General features: G+C 39.1%; 3 protein-coding genes across 3 annotated transcripts in view; 2 read left to right on the top strand and 1 right to left on the bottom strand.

Annotated features, from left to right (window-relative positions):
• LOC114462957 (extensin-like) overlaps window positions 1–2,205 on the top strand; it is a 17,320-nt gene extending 15,115 nt beyond the window's left edge. Inside the window, exon 2 of the mRNA XM_028446099.1 lies at window positions 1,074–2,205. Coding sequence (XP_028301900.1) covers window positions 1,580–2,017 — 438 coding nt within the window. The 5' untranslated portion in view covers window positions 1,074–1,579 and the 3' untranslated portion in view covers window positions 2,018–2,205. The remainder of the gene's footprint in view (window positions 1–1,073) is intronic.
• The window catches only part of LOC114462949 (epithelial membrane protein 1), a 7,930-nt gene extending 3,221 nt beyond the window's left edge, over window positions 1–4,709 (top strand). Inside the window, exons 3-5 of the mRNA XM_028446086.1 lie at window positions 2,271–2,370; window positions 2,556–2,696; window positions 4,467–4,709. Of these exons, the coding sequence (XP_028301887.1) occupies window positions 2,271–2,370; window positions 2,556–2,696; window positions 4,467–4,627 (402 nt within the window). The 3' untranslated portion in view covers window positions 4,628–4,709. The remainder of the gene's footprint in view (window positions 1–2,270; window positions 2,371–2,555; window positions 2,697–4,466) is intronic.
• On the bottom strand, window positions 4,635–13,989 carry f8a (coagulation factor VIII associated). The gene is made up of 12 exons (XM_028446071.1): window positions 13,774–13,989; window positions 13,473–13,519; window positions 12,063–12,135; window positions 10,607–10,766; window positions 10,460–10,528; window positions 10,239–10,359; window positions 9,382–9,474; window positions 8,456–8,520; window positions 7,149–7,230; window positions 6,970–7,016; window positions 6,143–6,198; window positions 4,635–6,026 (listed from the first exon to the last, which is right to left on the bottom strand). The coding sequence occupies exons 1-12, from the start codon at window positions 13,830–13,832 to the stop codon at window positions 5,945–5,947; spliced, it is 954 nt and encodes a 317-aa protein (XP_028301872.1). The 5' UTR covers window positions 13,833–13,989; the 3' UTR covers window positions 4,635–5,944.

The following is a 13,989-nucleotide window of genomic DNA, read 5'->3' as shown; positions in this document are numbered from 1 at the left end:
TCAAGGCCGAAACCCCGACAAACTTTTTTCCAAATTTGAGGGGCTGGCATGTCGACCAAATAGGATATATAGCAGATATTTTTGTATATTATAAGAGAGTAGATGGAGCTGTATTATCATACCAAATCTCAGTTTCCTATGTGCTTTAGATTCAAAGCTGAAAATGGAAGAAAAAAAATATCAACACATATTCCCCTCACTAAATTGGCCATGTCTTAAAAAGTGTTCTTCTGATCAAACAGGGTGCCCATTGAATAATCACAGAAAAATTGGCAAGAAGAATTTTTAAGAATTTTTTGAGACAATGAAGTATGTATACAGCGTTATCCTATTGTCCTCTAGCCAATATTCTATATACTATCTCTGCTCTGTAAGTGCTGTGATGTTTTAATTGTCCTTTTGGGATTGATTTGTTCATTCCTATTCTTAGTTGTTTTCTCAGTTATACACCCAGTCCCCAAATAAAGAATGAAGGGAATTTTAGTTTTTACTTGATAAATCTCAACTTATTTTTTGACACACTGATCCTGACAGGGATTTCTTTAATAGATTCAGTGCAGAAAAAAAAAACTTGCGTTGATACTCAAACACATACTGAAAACAGTGAACCAAATAGAGAAATTTGATATTAAATATTTGTTAGATTTGCCGAATTATTCTCGACACATATTGCTTTTCATGTAACTACGTCATCCATTCATCATGTTATTCTGTTGTCTGCCCATGCTGTCAAAGGTCAACACTACAAGAAGTGCAATCTTTTTAAGACGACAATGAATGTTTTGTTATTGCAATTAAATGAATGAATTTATTTTATTGCATAATTGTGACCATCACAAAAGGGACAATATAAAAATCGAGGGCAGTGTTACACCTGGGTGAAGGGGAAGGGAACAGGGAAGAGGGAGTTAGGGTAAGAAAATGGAAGGGATGGGGAAGAGTTGTCTGTTTTAAAGTGAGAGTGAGATGTGATGTTACAGTTGTGCATATTGTGCTGTATACTGTAGTTAGTTCAGCCAGTCTGGTGACAATTGTGGATACATTGAAACGGGTGACACACCACCCAGCTTAAGTGTAATGGTGGTGGCCTTGAACAGAGGGAAGGAGTCAGTGGTTATACATAAAACTGGTATTTGGGATCAACGTGTTTAAGGTTAGGTCCAGTACGAGCTTATCCCACAGCCCAAGGCATGCCAGTGCATTTATGACCAATGTTTGTGCAAGAACCGCTTCTGCGAACCCAAGCGCCGCCCCAATGCAGCCAGCCCGGCAGGAACAACGGGAGCCAAGGGGCCCCAGGCCACCCCCCAATGACCGAAAAGCCCCCCAAACACCCCGGGGAGATCCCAGGCCGAGAGGCAGCCACTTCCCCTACACACACACCCGAGAAAGCCCCAAGGAGCAGAGGACCAAGCGCACCCCGCCACCAACCACAACCCCCCTGGAGCACCAGCCAAGCCCCCCAGGGCGCCCCAAATCACATCTCATCGATGTCGCCTGCTCAATGAGGCTTAATTATTGTTAAAGTCAGGACCTCCCAAGGGCACCAACCAGTCAGACTGTCATACCGGTAAGTGGCATGCACAGCCTCGAGGTAGCAGAGCCCCACGGAGCACGAGGCACCCCCACCCCCAGGCACAGCGGGTCACCAGCCAGGCTGGTCCAAGGCGGCCTACCCCATCGCAACAGGGAGCGGCTGCGCAGCAGAGAAACCCACACCAGGACCAGTACAGGCCCGCACGGCCCCACGATACCACAAGCATCCCCAACCCCGGCACCGCCACCCCACACCAATGCCTCCAGCATAGTTCCCCCACCCACAGAGGCCACCCCCGACCACCCACGCACTGACACGAGACACCCCCCGATACCGGTACAGCCCGGTGGACAGCGGGCCCAAGGCCACCAGCCCCACCCCGCCCAAGGCAGCACGGTGCCACACCAAACCGTGGCCAGCTACCAAGCAGACGGCAGGAGACCACTCTCTGAGAGGCCCAACCCAAAGACCCACCCCTAAGACACCCCAGCCCAAGCACTCACGGGGCCCAGCGCACCCAGCCAGCAGACCAGTCACTCCCGACGTGGATCAGCCAGGCCAGAAGGCACAGGCCACACCCCCACACTGCGCAACTCTCGTGGAGGCCCCGTCACATGCAAAGCCCCACAGGATCCCTATGATTACATTTATAACTAATGCTTCACTCAAGTGGGTTATTAAGGTTTTTCTTTATTTTAGTTCTAAGATCTGCTTTTTTTCTCTGTGTCTGCAGGCCTGGTGGGTCACTGACACAGTGTCCACTGACCTGTGGGGCAAGTGGGTGCTGACAAACTCAGTGTGGCATTACACCAACCTGAAGGACTATCCAGAAGGTACACACTCCCTGGGACCTAGCATAAACACTAACTATTTGCCACATTTTAGCAATGAGATGGCTCAATTAATTGGCTCTGGCTATATTTAATTTCCCCTGGAATTGTTAATTTGGTGAAGACGACCTCATAGTTGTGTCACTCATTCTCTATGGCCTCTATTTGTCTTTTTTCTTGTCCTGCAGAATACCTCCAGACCGTGCAGGCCACTTCTGTGCTGGCCTGTATTTTCTCCATCCTGGCTTTGTTTGTGTTTGTTGCTCAGCTGTTCACCTTGCCCAAAGGCCAGAGGTTCACATTCACTGGCATTTTACAGCTAATCGCCTGTAAGTAACATAAAGATGAATGTGTGACCTGCAGCGGAGAGACACATTGATTTATGTGCTGCTTTCGAATCGGTGATGTGTGTGTTTCGGCGGGGGATGTGAGCTCGCTGTAAAAAACAAAAAACAAAACAAACAACTTTTGTTGGAAACCTCATTGTTTAATAATAATACAATTATTAGGAATTGATTGGACTGAAACAATAAAAACAATTTTAGAATTATGAATTGAATATAAAACGTGAGGGAATGGAAGGAAGGAAACTCTTCCTGACATTTGTTCGACTTTACAGTAAAAACATGTTCAATGGGTGTGATCCTATGCTATGTCGTAGGCATGTTTACAACATAAACAAAAGCTCAGCTTTAGCACTGGGATATTATAGGTTTTGATTGGAATAATGAGGCAAAGTGTGATGCTTGGATACCTACAGCTCTGACACCCCCTATTTTTTTTATTTCAAACAAAATTGTTATCAGAACACAGATGTATATAAAAACACTAGTTTTTGATTTCAACTATACTTTAAGTTGCTCTAAGTGTTGCATTTGTCTGTTTTTACATAGTGAAACAATTACTTTAACTGGTTTTCAACACTTTTTTTCACTTCAGAACATAGAAATATGTGTGTTTTTGAAATCATTCTCTGTCTTGAGATGTTTTTTAGTTTGCCAAAGGCCAACCCTCACTGTCATTGTCACACTATAGAAACTACAACCAGGTCCTGGCAGTTTCTCCAGCAAAAACAAGAAACACATGTTTTATATTACTGTGTATTATTGAGAGTTAAAATATTGTGTTTTGAAGAAAACCAAGTATTTTACAGAGAAGGGAGGTTCTTTTATTATTATTATTATTTTTTTTAAATAAGTCATTAAGCTCCTAACATGAATTAAGATTTGTTAGCAGTGAGTAAAGTTCTTAGATGGATAAAACCTCAAATGTCATTAAAATAACTATTGGACTAATGATGGAGGCAATAGACACTTTAGTAGACTTGGCTGGTTTGCCTCTAGCTTACTTTTGTATTGTGATCCTGTGCACCCAATCAAGGGTTTTTGTTGTAACCATGTCCGTTAATGTTTACAACTTCATAAAGGATTTATCTCATTTACCAGGGTTACTTAAAACGTCTTAAAAGGCATTAAATTCATGAATCTAAAAATAAGGCCTTAGTTGTTTAAATGTCTGAGATTTTAACACAAGTATAATTTTATGATTGTAATTAGTCTCACATTTCAAAATAAATGGTAACTTTCATTTTTTTTAAAAAAGTATAATTTACTCAAACATTGTGCAATCACACCAGCGGAAGCAACTAAGTGGCTGCAGCAGGACTCAAAAATTGTCTGTCCAACAAAGATTTTTCTTAATGGCGTTTATTTTTTGTACTTTTGTTGTTTTATATATTTCTGGCTATTTTTTTTAGTCATCTTGTGTGTTTTTGGAGTGATTTTGATTATTTCATTCTTTTTTCGTGTGTATTTTACTGTAATTTTGTATATTTTTTGTGTTCTTGCGCCAGCTGCACATCTGCACTAGAGACTGGAAATAATTTACCCTAACCCTATGTAATCGATGAGGCATTTTTTTTCCCTCCCACCAATTGTGTTTACTGTGAAAATTGGTCTTAAATTTAATTTCAAATGGCAATAAAAAGTCTTAAAAAGTCTTGAATTTAATTTGACTGTTTACGTATTTTGTGATGTCACCCACTGGACCATAAAATGACATTTAACGCAGCCCTTTTCTCCCCTAACTGTGTAACGCAGGCCTGTGTATAATGATTGCTGCTGCCATCTACACGGCTGAGCTCCATGCTGAAGACACACAGGGAGGTTACGGACACTCCTACATCCTGGCATGGATCTCTTTTGTCTTCACCTTCCTCTTAGCAATCGTCTACCTTGTCCTGCGGAAGAAGAGTGAGTGAGAGTTAATTAAAAAAAAAAAAAAAAAAAAAGCTAACCTGGCATTCCTCCAAGTATGGGAAAAGAAAGGAATCGTTTAAATTTGACAAGACATTTTTTTAAACTCCATCTGCAGCTAGAAACACAATTTGCTTTAAATGCCAACCATAATCAGTTAGAATGGAGCGCAATCAAATCTCACATAAAGGCTTTAATTCGACAAAGTTTTCAAGAATTTATTGTTAGTTTAAAAGACAATCAGTTCTGCTTTATAAATTCGAGACATACTTCTTCAGAGTAATATGTAGTGATGTTTTATGACCACAGGATGACCAAATCGGTGCCGCTCTAAAGTCTGCTGATCTGTCCAGCTTATTCCACAGCGTCAGTAATCACTGTGTAATGTCTGTGGTTTCATTTACACAAAAAACACAATTGTAAAAAGTGCCTTTTTAAAACAAGGAGCATCTCTGAAAAATGTTCCTTTTCTTTAGAGATTATACCAACGTTTCTGCATTAGGCAGCAAACATTTATAACATGATAGTTTAACGTGTTAATCTTAACATGTGTGTGTAAAGTACTTGTCAGCTTAAATACAAGGTCGTGAAAGGTTTCAGCAGTGAAAAAAGGAATCTTGTATGTTTGTTTTTAGCCAAAACTGCAACGTTGCTGTTGTAGAACTTGAAGAATTCAGACATACGAGCCTTAACCTACAGTACAAGTAGTTTTTATGTATCAACTTTCTACAACTGAAGTATAATGTATCCTTTTTATTTTATTTTTTTAATCTATTTTCATTGTAACCATATTTTTGTAGCTTTTTGTACTGTTTTTAACATTATTGAATTTGTCTCAGTAGTTGGCTGCTATGATGACAACAGCGTATGCATTTGTACAGGCCTACACAACATGAACCAGAGATGGAGGATAATGCTGTGTTTAATATGACTGTATTTACAGGACTATGCAACAAGAAGGGCTTGTTTATGATTACATTGGAACTGAAGCCATGACATTTATTATTAAAATTACAACACAAAGCAGTCGTGTCTATTTTTCTTTGACCAGCAGTTATCAGAGAATATGACAAAACCAAAGACAAAATAAATATACATAGAGATATTGTTGTTAAATAACGGGAGCAAACAGTTATTATTTTTTTTTTTTACAAGTGCTAAAGAAAAACAACATTTTTGTACACAAATTTCTGGGTAAAAGCTACACTGAACTCTTGAAATAAATCCACTCCCAGGCCTTACAACAGACCCAAGCCAAAACAGGAATGTTCCATTATATAAAGCACTGTTCCCAGAGGAAGTGAGTCACATCTGGAGCAAACTTAAATGCCTTGACCAGACGGCGTGATGCGCTCCTGCACCACCAGGTGGAGTAGGTGGTTCTGCTCGGCTGTTAAAAATGGCCTGAAGGAAGGAGAAGGGAATGAACGAACACATTAATACCATCAAAAAGCAAAGAACAGGAATCTTTCTCTTTCATTCTGAGCACACTGTATCAACAAGCATCTGTGAACACTCACCAGAGCTCAGTCTGAAGGGACTTGAGGGACTCTGTATCTTTTTCCTGACACGCCATCTGCAAAACAGATCTGCTGTCATGCACAGAACTAATAAATTCATAGAATTCTTCCATTTACAACACGTGTCAAACTCAAGGCCCATGTGCTAGATACGGCGTTTTAAAGCCTCCAATTCAGCCCGCAGGAGACAGTAAAAATTACAGAGAAAACAAAAAATCCAGTTGTTTATATCTCAAATTCACCAATTTAATGAAACTCTACAATATTTTAAGGGGCTTGCAGTTTACATCAAATTAATGCAGTCATTTAAATAGTAAATTGTGGAAAAACCCTTATTTTTTTTCACAAATCTTGCAATTTCTCACAAACAATTCCACAAAAATTGGTTACAAAATCAAGAATTTTTTAAGCAAAGACCCAACAAAGACTGATATTGAAAACTAGAGCACAATTGATTGAAATTCATCTTTTTCCCGCCTAAAATCTGTGGCCCAATTGAGATAAAACTGGTCCATATTTGGCCCCTGAACTAAAATTTCAAATTTACAAGAAAGGAGTCTAAGTTCTTAAAAGACTCATCCATTTGCATCAAATAAGTGAGTGTATCTATGTATGTACGCAGAGAGTACTGAGTGTGTCGCACTGGATTCACAGGAAAAAGTAATGAAATACTTCAACTTTGAAGAACTGTGTTACTGGTTTAAGGAAAAGCTTTTGACAAGCTATGCATTAATGGGAAGGCCTTGAAACACAGATATTTCCTGTTTGAGGCAGAAAGCACCAGGAAATCCTGTGGACAGAATAACTGAATGGATGATAAAACTCACTACGACTGACTGCAGAAGCAGGAAGACGTTCTCTGGAAGGAAGGTCACTGAGGGAAAGCAAAAGTTTCACGTTAACATCATGAATCGTGCTGCTCACGATTCAAAAATAAACTTCTGCCTTCCCAGTAGAAAGAAAACAACAAGTTACAATCTTTTTAAATGAATGAGCTTTTATTTACCCTGGCCGTGAGGGTCAAAGGACTCCCAGGCATAGCGTTCCAGTGTCTGAGCATGTTCTGGTAACAACTTCTGAGGAGGAGGCTTCACAGAAAGAAAAAAAACAATAGTGAATCAAAAACAGTCGGCTCCAAAACATCATCAATAAAATGAATTAAGAACAGTGGTTCTCAAACTGTCTTTCTCCTGTTTCTGAATCCAAGTACCCCCTTGGTCCAATACATTTTGCTCAGAATAATGTGAAAAACCACTATAGAACATAATGATGGAATGAAAGAATGAGTGATAACACATTTTAAATACCTAATTTTGTAAATAAGTGGAATGAAACTGTATTTAATGGCTCCTAAATAGAATTATTCCTACAGTTTTTAATCATTTCCGGTTTACCCTTGTATTTTGAGTTCATGTTCTAATCAAGATCATTTCCATCATTATTATTATATAATTTTAACCTAAATAATAAACAACATGAAACCCCGTATTTTTATGCTTCTATTTGTTCATTTTGCACTTTCTCTCTCAAGTACCCCCTGTAATGCCATTGTGTACCCCCATTTGAGAAATACTGAAATAGAAGGTGGGAATCAATTGATGCTGTGTAGCTGTTGCTTTCTACAATTCAGTCATTCCTGCCCTGATGGCTTAAGCTTTTTGAGTACTGAAGTCTGAACTGTCAGCAGGTGAATATGTTGCACAGTGCATGTGCTAAGAAATGAAGATAGCTTATCTAATGTATCTAATGTAAATAAAGCCAACATTGGTTTCTATTACTTTGCCTGGCTGTTCCTACAGTTAAGAATGGCGAATCGCACATAAGAAAAAACCAATCAAAGGGAAGCCAAATTTATACGACCTTTCTTTAGTGTTCACACAAACCTAAAATCTCAGGTCTAACTAAAAGACAGGAACTTTCCTGATACATTTTTTTTTATAAAATGTAAGTAAGTCAACAAAGTGCATTATAATACCACATCCACATATCGCAAATATTCATTACTGTGATTGAATTGTAAACATTTGCAAAGTTGAATACCGAAACCCTTTGAGTATGACCTCTGATGACACACATGCAGTACCCCTGAAAGCCACTAAGTGGCACACTTCACATTTTGAAGGTCAATAACTTCCAAGTCTTTCGGGAAAGAAAAGAGACACTTGAAAATTAACTTATAGAACAAATGGTGTTTGCTTTTCCAATTGTACCCCTAGTATTTCTAGGCTGAGGACCATCTTTACAAGTTTTAATCACATTCTTAAAATATGATTTTGATCTTTGTCCACTGATGTTTTCCTGCTTATTGCTTACCTCAAGTAACATGAGCAGCAGCACTCTGGATATCTCACATTTGGCCACAATGTCCAGAAAAGCTCCTGAATAAAGGAAGGTTTAATAGTTTCAATACTATATTACAGTCACTACAGTCACATAAATGCAACTATAGCGAATAGCAATGTGAAACAACAGCATCTTACTCAGACAAATTCTCTGTTTTTGGACATCATAGGGCTGCTTGATTATAAAAAACTAAATAATCACGATTATTTTAGTCGTAATAGAAATCACGATTATTCAAACCATTATTTGTCAACCAAAAAATTATTTATTTTTTGTACAAAAAACATAAAATATATTCTTTAAACATAAATAAAATCCTACAAACACTAAAATCAAGTATATTCACTTTTGCACAAAACAAAACACTTGTTGCACGTGATGTGTCTTTGCTCTAAGTCTTCATCATCAAACCCAAAGTGTTCCCATATCAGAGAATTTGACTTGCCACTTGTTTACCAAGTGTTTTTGCTGCATTTCTCCTGCCATGTTTCAAGACCACTAGCAACAACTTTTCTTCTTCTTCTGGCTTTGAGAGGGGCAAGGTGGAGGGGAGGAGCTTGCATGTGTGTGGATTAAACAACTCAAAGTTAGTATTAATAACATGTGTGTGCCAAGCTTTATTTTTTTGTAAATGTCCAAAATAGTGGTTTTGTTTTATTTAGCGAATAAAACATGTGTAAAAAAAAAAAAAATATATATATATATATTTTTTCTTCTTCTAATAATCATTTTTTTTCGATTGTTATTTTTTAAATCGTTGGGTTTAATAATCAAAAAGGTAATCAACTTCGATTAATTGAGCAGCCCTACAACATTGTGTGTGTGTAATGTAATTAATCACTGTTCATCCAAAAGTCTAAGTTCCACAGGTGGTTTTCTGCTGACTCATTGCTCACCGACAGGGGTGGTTGTGCCTGGTAGCTGCAGGCCTCTCTCCTGGCACATGAGCTGCATCTCTGTAAATACTGACAATGCACCGTCGTAGTCCCCTAAAAAAGATACACACACGCACACGTCTTCACACTGCACAAGAACCACACAGCAGTTTTATACAGTGTTTTCCTTTGTATAGACCGCTGTTATTTTCATTTAAAGTTGAGATGGGGCCAATACGGTAGAACACATTTGTCCAGTGAAAGTGGCTGTTGGAGGCAGAACAGTGTATTATTGACTGTCACCCCTGGTGGAATGACTGAACTGGCAAAACCACTGTACATCTCCATGAACTGAACATGAAAAACAAGCTTCGGAAGTTATGGCTAGAGTGATGCACGTGCAGCACGTAGGACAGACGAGACGTTTTCATTCTCTATGCCTAAAATAAGGTGTTTGCTTGAATAAAAAGCAAACATAGATAATAAATTAAAGTTTCTGGACCGGGGAGAGCTGCGGGCTCGTATGCATTTACAGCAGGAAGAGCAGGACTAAAATACACAACAGGGTTTAAAATGTAAGAGATCTCAGCCAGTTTGTAATAGCAGGACAATGGACAAATATACAGACGTGGAGAAGGTGACTTCATGTGTAGATGGAAGCTCATCAGTTAAACCATATCAGAATACATAGCAGCCCGCCTACCTACATGTTCTGATTGGCTCAGTCGTTTGAATTGCACCCTCGCCAACCAAAAGGGTGCGGCCTATGTCCCAAAATTGTCACATTGTGGATTTTTCAGGGAATATTGTTCATTTAGTATAAAGTGGCCAATACAGCGGTGCGCTCTACACCATGAGATGCAGCAGACAGAACTTACGGGTGAGGATTTTACAAGTTGCCATTTCACCCATGGACAGCAGGGCTTCAATTGGTGTCTGAGTTTGTAACTCTGCGGCTCTTTGAAAGTGAACAATGGCCTCGCCCGGCCTGTTCATCTCCTGGTAAAACACACAAGGACTGGTGAAATCATTTGCTCTATTAGGGAAAAAAAATCTTTGAACAAAACAGAGCAATGTCTCTTTTGGAACAATGTGTTACCTTAAGTGCGTTTCCAAGCTCCAAACACAGACTGGCTGCCATCACAGGCTGGTTCATCTCAATGTACACCTAAAATCCATTCAAACACAGACTATAGGGACCACACTCTTAACTACAAAATGAGAAAACAATAATGTTATTCTTTACCTTGATGGCAAAACTATAACAGTTGAGAGCCGCCTGAAGGTGCTCGTCAAAGCCCGGTGCCTGCAAGGCTCGGTTCTCCTTCTCAGACGAGAGGAAGAGGCGGGCGGCATCAGTTAAAGCCAGGGCCTCCCCAGGAGCGTTGAACAGAGTCTGCTCACATCTGAAGCAATGACAGTAGAGAGATTAAATCACAGCAGATTTTCCACTCACATTGGCCTTCATTTATCAACCATTTGTACGTTCAGATCTGAGCGTACGACGTGCGTTCGACCAAATTCACACAAGTTCCGGTATAAATCAATTCTGACGTGATTGTACGCTACAATCAGATCTCACTTCTGGTCTGACCTCGTGTACCATAATCCGAGTGTGTGGATTTGTGCTGGAGCCCAGCCTAATGTGACTGACTCTGAAAATAAAGTATTAAACAAACCTCATTTAAACATAAGCAGACACACTTTCAGAACAGATCAAAACAGGTGGTGGGGTTTGCACGGGCTCACGCTCACCAATCTGACTCTTCTAAATGTAAAGAATTGTCTTGATCAAATAGCAGGAATTTAAGTTTTTAGGCTGTGGATGAGTAACATTTCATTTAAACCATAATTTGCTGTTATTGAGAATTTAAATCAAACCTCAGCCTGAGTCCTTTCTAATACGGAAATGTTGTTCACTTCCTCTGTTATCCTCTTCCACAGAGCGTTAAAATGAGCTCATTAAATTCCAGTTTTCACACTACTGAAAAGCACATCTTTGTTTTTGAATGTTGATTTTCATCTCGGAAACATTTATTTCCTTGCAAATGTTTGTTTGACCTCAGTGGGCGGGGGCCTCAAAACCTGGAATATTTGAGGGCGTAACATGTTAATGACAATCAAATTCAGCTGCTGCATTTGTCAACACCCGATCATTGGTGCGATGGGATTGGTCAGATGCCAATGTTTCATAAAGCACACGTTGGTCCTGTCGTACCACACCAATGTGCACAGATTTGCACCCGTTTTCACGCAAGGTTGATAAATGAGGGCCATTGTGTCTAATCAAACGCAGTCAAGTAAATGTAAGATGTGAGCCCACATGTGGAAACGACATTTTTTTCAAAATAAAATCACAGGAACATACATAAAAATGAAATAAAATTCATTTAAAAAATAACATTTTTTTTTTCACTGCGACCCCACACCGAATAATCCATGGACCAATATCTGCCTGCAGCCCGGTAGTTGGCAACCCCTGCCTGAGGGGATTATGCACTTAAAGAAACAGGAAATTAATTCAAATATAAACAAAGATGTATCATTCTTTCCCCATAAATGATAAATAGAGCTATTTAGAGTGTTAAATTTTTGTCTTGAGGATAAAGGGAAAAAAGGCCTGTAAGAAGTGTACACCTAAGCTCTCAGACTGTTTGTGCCAAACTAACATGAAGTGGTTCATCATAGAGTGTCTGACTCACCGAGCCATGGCCAGGTTGCAGAAGGCTGCATACTGAAGACAGTCCTGCTGCTTCAGCTCTTTGGCCAACTGACCTGAAACCAAAGAGCAACAATAAAAAAGACACCTTTCTCATTTCATTGTGTGGAACACAAGCTGGAGCTGCTGTCATATACCATCCAGTGTTTTAGCAATTCAGAAGATTAACGGCCTTAAAATGAAGAATAAAGGGAACAAAGTCTAATCTGTATGTGATGTGATTCATTATATTGTTCAGAATAATGCAAATGATTCTAGTTTCAGAGGATGCCTTTATTTTACAAACGTTAGAGATACAATATTAGACCTAAAATAAATATGACTAAACTTAGCCGAGCATTGTTTTTTTTCCCCTGATGAACAATTTCAAGCTTTTGTGCTAGTGATGTAGACGTACCTAGAAGAGTTAAATGATTAGGATATTACCTAGATCACTGTATTAACATGTAGAAAAACAATGCATTGGCTTGGTCGCTGAACTTGATTTACTGTATTTCCTCTGCGATCACACCAAAGGACTGAGTAGCCCCCGATCACCAATACTACCATATTATTTAATCACCAAATAATAGTAAAATTACTGCAATCACCGCCACATAAATGCATGTAATATTCTATATTAGATAAAGCATATATATGGATTGGGACAAAATCTTAATAGAAATTATTTAATATATAACTTTAGATATCAGAGAACTCTTTCAGAGCACTGGCACATGTGAAGTTTGTAGGAATGTAAAAACAACGTAGGAAAGAGACGTCTGTCCTCAATGGGACTGATAGCGGTCAGGTTTGAATTTACCTACAGTGGCGTGAAAAAGTGTTTCCCCCCTTTCCTGATTTCTTACTTTTTGACATCATTTCCACACTTAAATGTTTCAGATCATCAAACTAATTTAAACACCAGTCAAAGGTAACACAAGTAAACACAAAATGCAGTTTTTAAATCAAGGGTTTTATTAATGAGGAAGAAAAAAAAAATAAAAAAAAAAATCCAAAGCTACATGGCCATGTGTGAAAAATGTCTGAAACATTTAAGTGTGGAAAACATGCAAATTAGTTAAAAAAAAAAAAAAAAAAAAAAAAAAAATCAGGAAGGGGGCAAACACTTTTTCACGCCACTGTGTATGGAACATCATTAGTGCATTTGTCTGTTGATAGCATTCGGGTGAAAAGAACTAAATAAAAGATTAAATCAGAATTCAAGCCCTTTGAAAGCCCTCAGTAGACCACGTACAGAGCCCCCGGACTGCATGTTTGATACCGTGTCTTACTCTGATTCTAACATTGAATAGTGTCCACATTGGGTTACTAAATATGACACACGTTGTTCCAACATACCCTAAATTAAACCGACTAATTTACATTGTCCATCAAACTGGGTGACACTTACCAAACTGCTCACTGGCCTCCGCTACATTAGGCTTTCGTAGAAAACGCCTGCAACATCAATACAAACATATTTAATGTTCCGGGTCAATAAACACAACTATAATAAACGTCTACAGTTAACTGTCATTAACATACGAGGTTACTTTATATATTACATCTTCCACAGAACATGTAAACAACACATCCACACACTAGCTTAGCCTGTTAGCGTTAGCTCCGTAGGGTTTGGATGCCTTCTACAGAATACGATCACACAGAATCACGGCTCTCTACACACGTAGTGTTGCACGAAGCCGTCTTACTTTTTCAGCTTGTTGGATACAGCTCGATATCTTGCTAAAAAGTCTCCCTCTGCAGCCATGACAGCTAAAGCAAGCCCAGATTTTTCTTTTTTTCTTTCTTTTTTTTTTTTTTAGCAGGCGAGACTAAACCCGGAAGTCCAAATGACTGCAGCGTTGACTGTTGGCTGGCGGAATCTGTCATTACGATTCCAATTGGTCCTCAGTCACTTTACCTCA

This window comes from Gouania willdenowi, chromosome 1 (assembly GCF_900634775.1).
Source record: "Gouania willdenowi chromosome 1, fGouWil2.1, whole genome shotgun sequence".
NCBI classification, from domain to species: domain Eukaryota; kingdom Metazoa; phylum Chordata; class Actinopteri; order Blenniiformes; family Gobiesocidae; genus Gouania; species Gouania willdenowi.
The sequence above is the reverse complement of the archived record's forward strand: the minus strand, read 5'-3'. Positions and strand labels throughout refer to the sequence as shown.